The 13,724-nt window shown below is 50.9% G+C and overlaps 1 protein-coding gene across 20 annotated transcripts in view; it reads right to left on the reverse strand.

The window, feature by feature from the left end:
* Positions 1-1,085: 1,085 nt before the first annotated feature.
* The window catches only part of ATP2B2 (ATPase plasma membrane Ca2+ transporting 2), a 382,664-nt gene continuing 370,025 nt past the window's right edge, over positions 1,086-13,724 (reverse strand). For 11 of the 20 annotated variants that reach the window (XM_045384728.3, XM_005547813.5, XM_005547808.5 and 8 more), the window contains one exon: positions 1,086-6,175. In XM_045384728.3, the coding sequence (XP_045240663.1) occupies positions 5,864-6,175 (312 nt within the window). In that variant the 3' untranslated portion in view covers positions 1,086-5,863. Of the gene's footprint in view, positions 6,176-9,021; positions 9,077-13,166; positions 13,339-13,724 lie in introns of all 20 variants that reach the window. The other 9 variants (XM_074032979.1, XM_065538995.2, XM_074032978.1 and 6 more) reach the window with 4 other exon arrangements.

The following is a 13,724-nucleotide window of genomic DNA, read 5'->3' on the forward strand; positions in this document are numbered from 1 at the left end:
GCTGCACCACTGACTTTCTAGGTGATAAGGTCAAGTCACGTTTCTCTGAGCCTCACTTTCTTTGAGTGGAAAATGAGGACAAGGGCATATTAGATAAATATAATGCATGAGGCATAATTGTGATTAAAATAATTTCCTTGTGTAGACACTGATGTTGAAGAGATTGGGGATTTGTGACAAGCAACAGAACTATATCTTATTCATTAAGGTATCTGCTGTAAGGTATTTGGCCCATAAGGCACTATAATATGGAGGTTTAGAGTGCAGTGGCTGGCATCAAGACTGCTAGGTGTCAGTGCTGGATCTCCTGCTTACCCGGTGGGCATGCTCTTCACCTCTTTGAGCTGCTGTCTCCTGCTCTTTTGAGTGAGAATTATACTAATACCTCCTCTGAAGGTTGATATTGGGATTAAATGGACCCTTGGATATGAAACTGCGTTTGGAAGTTGGATGGGCCTATGGCACTTGATTTGGGGATCAGTTCAACCTAGGAAGAGCTGTGATTGTGAGTGTGTGAGAGTGTGTGTGTGTGTGTGTGTGTGTAACTCTCAACCCTTGGGCCAACCTTAGGGATTGCTTCTTGGTCTGGGCATATTCTCTTTCTCTGCCAATGTTCAGCAGAGGTTTGTGAAGTCCAGACTCCTCGGGTGCCAGGCTTCCCTCTGCCTTACTCCTCTCCCCAGTAGGGGGTGCCACCTATATCTTGTGTCTGTATTCCCCATCTCCTCCCTCTGGTTAATCCAGACCCCAAATCAGGCTAACTTTCCCTGATTTTTGGCCCCCGGCCCCTTGCCCCCAAACCTCCTCCTCTTCCTCCTGAGGCCCCGTTCCCCAGTCTTCTTCTATGAGATGGTCAACTATTCCTCTAGGTTAATGGCTCATGGCAGGGTAAGCCTGTCTCCCTCAAATGGTGGGTATTCAAAAGGTGTGACCTAGTGGAAGTAGAGAGACTGCCCGTTGAGCTGTGGGCCCTTGTGCAAAGGGCATTTCCCTCCCAGGGATTCTGTTTCCCCCTGAGTTCAACTCCACAAAGGGCGGGGACCCAGCTGTCCTTCAGAAAAAGGCCTTGTGATGTGTACCGTGTCTGCATTTCCACGTGTGCATTTATTGTTATTGCTCAGTATAGTGTTGAAAAGGCAGACAAATCCCATTAATTACAAAGAGCACAAGCCAAAGATACAGAGAAATAAAGAGTGTACAATAAGAGCACAGTCACTTCCCAGCCCCGATTGTCCCAGAGACCCCAGAGCCCGGGCAGCTTATGGAAGCTGGAGGCGGCACCATTCCCTCGCTACTCTATTATAAAATATGTGCACACAAGAGTTAGCAAAGTGTGGTGACCCCCGAGAGGAAAGGTCCGGGAGGGAGAGCACCACAGGCATTACAAAACAGACTCAGGGGGCTGAGAAGGGCAGTCCCAAAGCAGCCTCCAACATCGTTTTCAGTGGAGGGGGTGATGGCTGCTACCTGGGGCTGGGGACCCTCCTCCCCACCTGGGTTGGTATGATCTCTACATTAAAATCAGGAGAGCTTGGTTTGGAACTTTGAAAAGGCTTGGGGACTTCCTGCTGTTGTCTGACTTCCGTCCTGACTCTGGAAGGCCTAAAAGCCTTCAAGAAACTCTCCTCCCTACAAGATCCTCTAATGGCGGGATTTTGGACACAATGGCAGGAGAGAGATTTGGGTGGGAGGCTTGTCAGAGTGCACCAGGTTGGCAGCCTCCTGTAGGTAGCGCAAGAGTGGGCTAGGGGAGTGAGGGTTCCGAGAAGGCCTGGGCAAGAACTGCCTGCATCCCAAAGGTGCTGGAGACTCCCAATTAAAGAGCAAGAAACGATCCCCCCAAAACAAAATGAAACAAAAACAACAAAAAATCAGTTCAGGAAAGGGAGACAGGAATAAAGGTTTCTCCATGATGAGAATTAGAAGTGCAGACAACTGGGCCACACATTCTTTCCCAGCTCCAGGCCTGGGAGAGACTCCTCTTTCTCATCTGGACCAGGGATAGTTGACGGGTCCACCCTAACACAACTAAGGTGGGTGACTTTGGTTCCCAAGCTGGGATTGAGTGGGGGCCTGGTGGCCTCTCATGACAACTCCTGGGCGTAGGGAGCAGGTGAAATGATGGGAGGAACAGAAGGCTTCCCTCAAGATCAGGATGCCCTTTTTGTCCCTCTTTAGAGAACATACTCAATTTCACAGCCCTGAGTGGACAGTAATTACAATGCGGGGAAGATGATGGCACAGGGAATGACAGGGCCCAGGATTTGGGGTGGGAATGGGACAGGGGGTGGAAGACTGAGCACAATTTAAAGTTTATGTGGAAGAATAGATGTGAGAGAATAGGAAATTTTGTAAAAGAAGAGTGAAGGGACTCATCCCACCACATAATAAGACATTAGAAATCGACATTAGAAGTTGAATAGTTAAAATTGTATGGCTGGTGCCAGATGAGCCACCCAGGTAAGGGAAGAGAAGTTCCAGAAATAGATCCAAGTCTATATAAGATATCAGTGTGTGGTAAAGGTGGCATTTCAACATGGTTGGGGAAAAGAGTGGCTTCCAATAACTGGGGGACCCAGGACAAGACAGGTTCAGAGTCCTTGAGCCAGTGCAGTCATTTTAATTGGTCCAGTCTCAGAAATAGGACCGCCTCTCTCTTGTCATCTCTATGCTATGGTTGGGACAAGGGGACAAGGGGCCATGGTGAGGGGTTGGCGGGAGCAATGGAGGCTGCTCCTGAGTTAAAGAAATCTCCGCCTGAGTTGCAAGGAGGAAACTCCTCAGAGCTCTCCCTGCTCACCTCCAAAGATGAGTGATTCTGCAGTGCCAGGAGTCACTGAAGAGGCTCCCTGCCCTTCCCTCATCTGTTGAGGGGGAGACAAGTTGGTGAGCTTAGCTCTCAGAACCGAATCTGTCAACTTCTCCTGGAGCCCTTGTCTAGAGGGCAGAAAAGAAGCTATATGGATGATGCAGTCCCAAACTAGAAAAAAGTATACATTACAGATATATTTACTATGTTCTGTTTGATGTTGTTTTTTGCCTTTTTTTTTTAAACCACAGACATTTCAGAACCACACTGCGCGAGTCAGAAGAGCCAGCAATTGAAAGCATAACCATTGCATAGTATTAAATGAACAGAGATGGTGAGTTCTTTATTTACAATTATTGTCTAGATAAAAAAATTCATAAAAACAGATGAATGGTCATAAATTATTTACCCCCTAATGGGGTGAACTGCCAAACGTACCCCATGCTGCTAGATATAGGACGCAGAGTGCAAGCTTTATGTACTACAGTGAGTTTTGACAAACCAACCATTTCGTGTGTGTATGTGTGTGCAAGTGTGAGAGTGAGGGGGTGCATGTGTGCAAGCATCCTTCATTCCTGACAAGAGATGACCAACGCTAATGTTGGCATTCTTCCATCGCTCCCTGTTCCCTAAGCCAGGCTCCACTGAGAACCTCTCCTGGCTCCAAATGAACATGGAGCATGGCATGCAAACACAGCTATCCTGATGTCATGGAATGAGGTCACAGACACATGACTGATCAAAGAAGTGGGGAGATGGAAAACTGTGAGAAAGGAAACTCCAAAAAACACCATGTTCCAAGGCTGCCCCATGTTTTACACGTGCAGGTCTTTCCTTCCTCGTAGGAGAGCAGTGGGCTGGCTTTGGTGGCATTTGTACTGGAATCCAATAAGCACATCTGAGGGCTGGTCACCCCTTTGGGTATGCAGTTTCCTCTGCTGGATACATTCAGAGATACTTCTTCATGACATTCAGCTGGTACGCTCTTGAAGGACCTCCTTCCAGGAAGATTTTGCCAGGTGGGATGGGCTGACTTTGAACCCCAAACCCTCAAGTTTTTCCACAGCCATCCAAATGTAGGCCCTCCCAGCTGACTATGGCTCTTTTCCCGAGTGGCTCTCATCTTGTTTGTGGAAGAGTTCTCTGGGCCTGGAGAAGGGAAGGGGCTGGGCTGACACAGCCACCATGAGGAGGGTCAGCATGAGGAATGGATTTTGCAAGAGAGGCGGAAAGTGTTTGGTTTTCCTCGAAGCATGGGACATCATCGATCATGGTATTCAAAATGTCTTTTGCACTGTACAAGTTTATGGAAAAAGATCATATGCTGAAAAGTCTCAAAGCAAACTTTGTATTAAATACAAAAGTTCTTTTATGAAAAACGCTGAGCCCCACAAAGTGCTTAGCAGTCAAGAGGCTGACACACAGTTAAATAAGCTCTTATCAAGTGGGATTACTAGTGCTGTTGTCTTGGGGAAAAATAACCACCTTTTCTCACCTGTGATACTGTAGGGTTTCAGAATGGCTTTCTGTTTGGGAAAGCAAGACTTGCTGTTAAAAGGCTACAGTATATATTGTGACTACAGGAAGACAATTTGGTTTAAAATCACACTGAATACATCTCAATATACACATCATAAGGTTCATTCGGATCTAAATAGTGCAGAGAAAAAGGCTATTCTTCTTCAAAAATAAAAATAAAAGCAGCAAGCCATACTGATCCTCATCCAATATGCCAACAGCTTGGACGCTGCCATTAATAAGGAAATAAACCTGTAAGTTACTAACTAAAAAAAAAAATCAACACATTACCATTTATAATATTTCAACACTACCTCAATCTCTGTACAGACAGTGCCAAAGAGAACCTATTTTTGAAATGCTCTTAGTAAACTCAAGCGAGTTTCATTGAGAGAAAAGTCTTCGAGCAGTGCTTTGCAGATCCTGGCATCCTTGGGCCGGATGGCCGCTAGTGTTGCAAACCCAGGAAGCCTTCTCTCCTCCTCTCCCTTCGTCTACGGAGCATGTTGTTAAACCTCTCAGGATGGCAACTCGGTAGCATTTGGCTTCTGCCTGAGCCTCTCACGGTAGTGACATTATTGAACGGAAATAGCAGGCAAAAATCAGAGCATGGCTATCATAAAACATCAAGGATGCAACCCAGGGGAAGTGTCTGTTGGGCCGAGCTGTTTTTATAGCATCTCAGCCACCAGTGTTCTTAAACCATACAAATAGCCAAAGACGTTATCTACAGGTTTGTAAACAAATTACATTCTTCTTTTAGGACATAAATAAGTTAAAATAGAGCAATTTAAGCGGAAACAAGGCAACATGCCGGCAAAGAAACTTTATATATCCATGTATATATATTTATATATATATATATCTACCTATCTATATGGACGTATACAGTCTCGGAGAAGTATACGTTGATATAGATACAAAGAAATGGATATAACCTTGTGAGTGTCTATGAAGTTCTTCGGTTCCATTGGTGCAAATCTACTAGGCGAGTTAAGCTCTGCAATTTCAAAAAGTTATTAAATTAATCTATACAACTGAGACCATGCTGCGCAAGCATTTCAAAAACTCACAGACCAGTGGATTGGATAAATAGTCTCAGAAAAGAGTCTGTTTGCAGTTCCCGCCTAAGAAAACAAACAAACAAAAAAACCCCTCCCCAACCCCCAAAAACCAAACAAGGGGAGGATTGAAAGTGTACAGTACATTCATGCGGGGGATGTGGTGGCTGGGCGGGTGCATGGCTGGTCCATGTCTGGGTGGGAGCCAGGAAGGGCTTGTTTTGGGAAAACTGCTCACTCCCGTAAGCCCCCAGTGGAGATCCCGCCCCTTGCCTCAAAGTGAAAAAGAGTTCAAACAGCATCGCAGCCAGAGAAAGGGTCTGTTGGTGGAAACGTTGGTTTTCTCTCCAGTATTTGGTTTCCGATTGTTGCTCGTTGCTGCTTGGGTGAGTTGGGTGCCTGGATGGATGGGTGCCCAGAAGGCGGGTGGCAGCGGGGTCCATGAGGGTGGGTGGGCAGGCGACAGGGTCCTCAGCTAAAGCGATGTCTCCAGGCTGTGGATGGGGCTCCCTGGACTTGAAGAGGTAGCTGATTTGCTTGTGTCAGTCGTCAGGTTGATCCCACTGTCAATGGCGCTGTTGTTCTTGTTGAGCGATGACGGCGGGCTCGAGTTCTGCTTGAGCGCGGCATCTTCTTCCAGGTCGGTGTCGTCAATGAGGGGGATGTGGGGCTGGGAATCTTCGATCCGGAATTCAGGATGAGCCATGAAGTTATGGATGGAGGTTCGAGATTCAGGCTTTTCTAAACCTTCATAGAGAGAGCTACGGAACGCCTTCACGACGCGGATCTGCAAGGGAAGCACAGGGGTCAGGAGCACCGCCCGGGGACCACAGCCAGGCTCGGGGGGCTCACAGGAGGGGCGGGTGGGAGAAGGGTTAGGGCAAAGCAGGTGGCTGGAATCCACAGTCGCTGGGTGTTATTAGCATTGACAGGATGGGGGAGAGTGAAAAAGGGGGCTCAGGTTATAGGCATCCTTGAGCTGGTTTTTAAAAATTGCTTTGGTTTTGGTAGAAACTAGTGTTAGGACAGGAGAAATCACCAAGCACCATCAAAGAGATGATGGGAAACAGTGGTTAAAGGAAGCACAGTCGACTCCTGCGGGCACCCACACCTAGTGAGAGACTGAGCCTTGTTCACTTTAAAGCAGAGGTTCAACCATGCAGACGGGGAGGAGGACCAGGTGGGAATCAAGTAGGAAAGAGGAGAGGCTATTAAAAAAAATTCATCTTAGAAAAACCACACACAGTTAAGAAACCATACAACATGGAACAGGTTATGTGTCACCAACAGAAAAGGAACAGAAAGGAGAGACGGTTGGATGAGCTGGGATGAGAGAGACACATGAGGGCCAAACAGAACGGGAACATCAAATCAAAGGCAGCAAAGCAAACCAAAGCCAACCCAGGGCTTTCTCAGGTGCAGAGCAGAGGCAGCCAGAAAGCACATGGGAGCTGGCGGACAGATGACATTCGGGGGCGGGCTGCATGCCACGCGGGGTCGGGAGCCACACGGCACACAGACAGACACACGGCTACACTTGGAAGCCTGGACAATGTGAACGGAGGTCGTTTGTACCCAGCGTTTCTTTCCTTCATGCATTTGGGAGGTAAACACTCGAGTATAGACTCAAAGCCCTGGCCAGCCAGTCATTGGAGCTTACTTTGGGGTCTCTTATTTCCTGGGGGATTTTGTTTGTTTATTTGTGCTTTGAAAACACAAAACCAAAAAACGAAGCTGGAATCAGATGGCCAAACCCAGCCCCAGTGGGATTCTGGGGTGTGTGCAACTGAGTCACAAAACAGCAAGTTCTTTCATTTTCTGTCTCAGTTGTGAACCACACATCCTGGGGCCTCAGTTTCCTCCGCTGAAGAATGGGAGGAGGCTGGTCATTGAGTCTTCAAGGCTAGTGGAAAGAGCACTGGACTTGAAGGCAGAAGGACCCAACTTGCGTCCTGGCTCTGCCACATCTGGTGCCTTGACTGTGGACAAGCCACACTAGCTCTCTGGTTGTCCTCTGTCCTGCCTCACAGGGTACAGAGGGACAGGACCCTCACTTGGAAGAGAGGTGTCCCTTCTCTGGACTCCTGGGAGAGGCAGTAGTGCCTGTCATCTCAAGAGTCTGATGGGACTTGGGACAAAGGTGCCTCCTCCTCTCGTCCCAGCCCCAACTCGGAGTGGAGTCAGAGATGGAGAAAACAAGGTGGCATTGGCGCCTCCAGAACAGAGCCTTAGTCGGCTGCTGTGTGCAGGCCAAGTGGCACCCACCTGCAGAGCAGTGGCTGCCCTACACCACAGGCCTGCGGGGAGGCAGGGGACTGGACGAGACGGTCGTGGGGAGGCCCTTGAAGTCCCAGGACTTGAGCTCTCAGAGGAACCCAGGGTAGCTCCTTTGTGGAACCCTGGTGGGGAAAGCCCTCTTCCATGGAAGTGGAGTTTCTAGGTGACAGTGGTTGATGATTTTAAGTGTCATCGCTGAAGGTTTGTTTTACTGTTGCAGAGGGAATTCTTTCTAAAGCATGTCACATGCTCCTCTGACTTCTAATTTAGAGTGCACAGAGAATAATTTAACATAAGGTTTGTCATTTATCCTTCTTGGTCTTAGGTAAGACCCCATGGATTGGCTTGTTTTTTCTCCCTTGCTGTCAGCCATCGCTTACTAGTTAGTGCTGACTTTTCTGTTTTCTGAAAAGCACCTCTGTCCTTTCACCTTGCATATTGTGAGCTGGGACTCCAGGGTACCCCACTTGCTGGAATCGTGCTTTAAATAAGAGGCAACAAGTGCCAAGCAAGAGCCAGCCAGACACGGCCTTCGTGCTGGTGCTCCATCACGGCCACTGTGGCTGCTGAGCTCTTTCCCCCTGGAGTCCCTCTTTGTGGCTCTGCAGAGATGGTTCATATTCTGATCTCCTGGTAAGTGAGCTGTTACACCTTGATTAATTGAAAACAAAGAAGGCACTGCTGGCCTCAGCTTTCTTATTTGTAGAGTGGGAATAGCGTCACGGCTGTAGCTGCCTAGCTTGGTGCTGTGTGTTCTGAGGCTGAAGTGCAATTCAGATGCTGACTGGAACACCTAGTGTATGTGTGGGGCGGGGGGATGGTGGCAGGACCCTGTCATGTGACTGACAACGCAGAGGGGATGACACACAATGAGATGAGGCCCCTCCGCCCTCCCCCTGGCATGGAGACAACAGAAAAAATGAACTGCTCTGGACAAGACTGTGGGGACAAGACTTTTTGGGACACCCCGCCACGGCCATCTCAAGTCTCCACTTCGGTTCTCTCCGAGGCTGAAATGGAAAAAACTATGGGGAAAAAAAGCTCTTCCATCTCCCCTCCCTGCCTACCCTAAAGGTAGGATTTTTTTTTTTTTTTTTTTGGCATAAGCTGCATTTGGGTGTGGGGGTGAGGGGAAGGAGAGGAAGGGACCCAGTGAGCAGGATTTCATATGTTTTGGTTTCGTCAGCACAAAGGGAGCAGGGAGACCCACGCCTGTTGTCAGAGGGCTCTGAGGAAACGCACAGGCCCTGGTCTGAGATGGGTTCGACATACTCGAATGTTTACCCGGCTTCAAGGAAGCCAAGAGTCTGGGACTGATTCACATTCATTTCAGGCTCAAGGTTAAAGACTCACAACCTCTTTTAATTTCACTCTCTCTTGCTGAACTCTGTGTCCAGGGTTCTCTAGCCCTCTAGGGAAACAAACACATGGAATATTCAGACAGCGGAGAGGTCTAGGGTCCCCCCCACAAAGCAAGCCATTTTCTCGCCAACCCAAGGTTGCACTAAATTAGTTACCAAAACACTAATGAGAAGTCCAGCTTTCTTCCCTTTTCATTGTCTTTATTTCTCCCCCTAACAGTGCAAACTCCTTGCCCTAGGAGTCTTCAGAACCAGGAATCTGCAGGGGAAGTGGAAGCAGGAAGTGCCCTATCTGTCCAGCAAGGTACGGCGTCCAGAATGTGGCTGGGACCTGGCTTATGGGGCTGGCTCTTGGCTTGGGTGGTTTGAAGGAGCAGGACTTCCATTGATAAACATGGAGCCTGCTACAGACTTACTGAGTACAAAGATGGTTTGAGATGAGTTAGGAATTTGAGGCAATGAGAAAGAGAGGCTGTGCAGCTTTGCCTTGGATCGAAGTGTGGGATGCTAATCTGGTCCTTGATCGCCAGTGGGAAGGTGCCCTCCTCGCCAGTCCTGGCCACGCTGGTAGAAGTTCAAGCTGAGAAACAGCTTCTCTGGCCTTCCCTGGAGGACTGACTCCTTTTCACGAATATGAGGCTATGGGCATGGGCACTGGTTCCGGAATGGAAGTTCAGCCTCTGTGGCTCCAGGTCTGTGGGCCTCCTGGGAAGTGGTATAAGTAGTGGGAAGAATGAGGGACTCCAGAGTCTGACCTCTTGCCACGCCCTTGCTGTGTGATCCTGGCCTCATCAGTGTCTTTCTCTGCGAAATGGATGTATTGGCAGGTCCTCCCCTCCCACAATTCAGTGGTGAGGCATCTTTGAAGTAAAGGGAGTGGGGAACTGCCCTGGAAATGTTGAGTGGGGCTCAGCTATAAGGCACTAGGCGTGTGCCATTAAGTTTCCAGGGTAAAAACAAGCTCGTTTTTGAGTAAGTCAGAAGAGTGCACCAATTCATTCCCTCCCGAGCGTCCTCGAGCCATGTGCCTCGTGACTGCGGTCAGGCTTACCACGTGCGTCTGTCTGCTGAGGCCTTCGTCTTGCGGTGGTGCTGTGGGGAGGGGAGGGCCTGTGATGTGTTCAGGGGCTTTCCTCACTCCAGTGTCCCAGGTCAGAAGTCAGGCCCTGTCCCAGGCCTTTGTGGTCAACTCTTCATAACCCAGGGGACAGTGGATTGACTCCTTCCAGGGCATACTGGCTGCAGGTGTTTTTGCCTCAGCAGGCACATGAGCAGCCTCCTCCGCTGGGGAATCCCCAGGAAGCAGATTTCCCCTCAGAAGGCTGGTGGGGTGTGGTGGGGGTGAAGGAGTTGTGGGGTAGTAGGGCAGCCCACTTCCTCATCCCATCAAATTGGGGCCCTTCTCTCACTTCCTGGCCACCTGTTTAAACCTCCCTGTGGGAGGAAAGCATACTGGCTTCTGCAGGGACCTTGGCTGGTATCTAGAGGGTCCTCAGAGTCCTTGGAGACCAGAGGAGGCAGCACGGTTGTAGACACTACTCAAGCAAAGGAGGCATGAGGCTGTGTTGTCCAAATGTGTGTGCTGAAACCGCAGAGGCTGTGATCCTGTCTGGGAACCAGTGCCCTCAGGCAGGGGTTTGGTCAGGCTATTTTTAAGACCACAGGCTCAGGAAGGGTCTCAGGAGGGACCCAGAATTACAGGCTGGATTCTGTCACAGAGGGGGAATGCGAGATTCTCTGGGAGGTGTGAAGAGGGGAGAGGCAAGATGGGAAGCAGAGTGAGGAGGTCCTGGCCAGCCCCGCTGGGTCCCCTGAGAGAATGAGGGGTCAGGGCAAGGACTGTCAAGTTGGCTTTGGCTGAGCCTCTGCCTGGGCTTCTTTTCCAAGACTGTTCCAAAGTTGGGGTAACCACAGGCTACAGGGGACTGATGTGGCCTGGAAGGAGGTCAGTTTAGACACATTCCTGTCTAAGCATTTCTGCAGAAATGAAGAAGGGGGTACTTCTGCAAAGAAGTGTTGTTCCCAGGCTGGCTCTATTGAATGGCTTTACAAATGACGCAGAAGAAAAGCTGAGAAAGAAGTGGCTGAGGTTTGAGAGGACAGTTCTAGCTTCTAGACTGTGAAGGCTAAGATGAGGGGCTAATTCAGGGAAGACTTCCAAAGGTGGTGCGGGTGCCCAGCAATGTCAGGTGTGCTCTGTTGTGGCCAGGGTGAAGTGCTGCCCTTCAAGAAAGAGGCTGAACTGGGATGGACGAAGAACTGGGCTTTCACCCAGAAGCCAGACTCCTGGCAGGCAGCCCCAGCCAGAGGGCCGCAGGAGTCACCAGGAGGGGTGGCAGAAGGGAAGAAGCGGATTCTTCCCCATGTAGGTCTCCCTGACAGGACACTTGGTCACCGCACCTCAGGATAGGTGGGGGTGCTGAGCAAGGCCAGAGCTGAGCTGGTGCAGAAAGGAGCTGGGAGGTCAGCTGGCTAGGCTGCTGCAAAGGTGAGAGCTCTCTGGTCTAAAGGGGAGGAGGATGGGACCAGTGTTGCCTTCCCCTAGAAATCCTGGCGGTGACTGCCTAGTGATGGTATCTCATGGAAATGTGACTCAGCCACCATCTGCTGAAATGCATCTCCATTTCATCTTGGCTCCCTGGGCCTCCCCAGCACTGCATTTCTGTGCTGACGAATGAGCACTGAGGGGCTCCTTCCCTGCTTTCTGCTTCTGTCCTGCTGCTGTAGGTCATGGACATTTGCCATCAACAGGCTTTCTGTGGCCTGTGCCTCCACTGGAGGCACTGAGGGAGGCGCTCCCCCCAGCACACAGGGTTCCCGCTGCTGCAGCGGGGTGTGTTGTGGGTGCTCTGGTTTTGGATGGGGGTACAGGCCCTTTATAGAGTTTCAAGAGATGAGCTGGAGTCTACTTCTCACACAGAAGCTGGAGGCTAAGACGGACACTGTGTCAACTGGAGAAGACCAGAGCCAGGGGCTCCCCTGCAGATCAGAAGGGCCTGGCTGGAAGCGAAGCAGGGCGGTGGGAGGAAAGACAGGCTTTTCCCTATGGGGCCCGAAGCCATGGGTCCGGGAAAGAGCTAAACAAAGCCAGCGGTGAGTGCTCTAGATCAGAAGTGGTGGCATGAGGAGATGAGCTTAGCAGGAGGGAGATGAAGGAGGGGCCACAGTCTCAGGCTATCCCTCAGATAAAGGAGGGCACGATGCCCAAGGGTAGATCAGGTCCCTCTGGGCCTGCTGGCACCCAGGTAAGACATGAGGCTCGACCCACCATTTTCTACCAGGGGTCAAGCTGAATGGGCCAGGGACCTTGTCTTTTCCAGGAAGGGCTTAGAACTTCAGCAAGCTCCAAGCTCAGCCACAGGGAAGGCTGTCTGCAGGGCAGCTGATGCTGTCAAAAGTGCAAGGGGAGGAGTGACAGGAAGCGGGCAGAGACTCTGAACTGCTGGGGTGCAGCCTCCAGGCTGTGAGCTCCTAGGTGGCCTGGGACCCCTGGCTGACTATGACCTCTGACCTGCAGTGACCTCTTGGCTCAACCATCTCCCTTGATCATGACCCTCATTGCTGTGGGTGCCCCCTGACCAACTGGGAAAGCCTGGATGATGTGACCCTCTCCTGGTTGGATCCCAACGTGACTGACTGTGACCCTGAGGGGCTTGCTTCCCTTGACCCACGGTGACCCTTCTGCTGACTTTGACTGCAAGACTGGGACCTCCTGTCTAACTCTAACCCTTGCCTTGGTGGTCCAGGCTTTTGCTGACCACATATGACCCTGGGCCAGTGGGACACTCTGTGTCACCTCCATGTCTGTCTCCCTCTGGCTGCCGGGACCCTGTGGTGGATTGGGACCATTTGGTCACTGATGTCCTCTTGACCACTGCTGATCCCTTGACTGAACCAGACCTTTTGGCCACTTGGGACCCTAACGACCCTCTGACTGACCCTGGTCCACTGAGTGACTGCCACTGCATGACTGGTTACACTCTCCTGACCAATGGGACCCTCTTCGGTGGCTGTGACCCTTCAGCCCCCTGGGCCTGATCGTGACCAGCTGCCCCCCATGTCCTCTGGTGCCCCAGCCCCTGCCCGCCTGGGAGCTGGCGTGGGCAGTGCCAGCCGGAGGCAGTAAGGAGTCACACTCACGCCCGGCTGCAGCAGGAGGAAGGCTGGTCGGAGAGGAAAGAGCATTGGACAACGACACGCGACTAGGGCTAGAGAGATTGGCTACATCCTGGCTCTGGCTGGTGACCGAGGACTGTCTCCGCAGGGCCCCCTGAAAGGAGGCCCCGCTCTTGAAAGTATTGACTACTTCAATCTGCAACGGAGGAGAGAACGAGACAAGTTGCGAGAAGAACGAACACAACAGCTACATGACTGACAGGCGCAACATCACAAGAACAGCCGCAGCCACGGCAACAACGACAATGTCACTTAAATCAAAACAAAAATACCAGACACACTCCAAGGCTCTGAAAGATGTCTGCTCAGCTCTGGGCCCACCTGCAGGCCCCAGGGTCCCCGGGAGGACACAGGGGGTCTGGCCTTTGTCCTGTGCTAGTGGCTCAGGGGCCAGTGGGCTGGGTGAGGCCGGTGGGGGAGGCAGTGATTAAACATGGCATCTGGAGGGAAGAGAGCAGTGTTCAGCCTCCCTCAGATACAGGTGTGGAGGTGGAGGGTGTGGTGGGGGCCCTGAGGTGAACA

This window comes from Macaca fascicularis, chromosome 2 (genome assembly GCF_037993035.2).
Source record: "Macaca fascicularis isolate 582-1 chromosome 2, T2T-MFA8v1.1".
Classification (NCBI taxonomy): domain Eukaryota; kingdom Metazoa; phylum Chordata; class Mammalia; order Primates; family Cercopithecidae; genus Macaca; species Macaca fascicularis.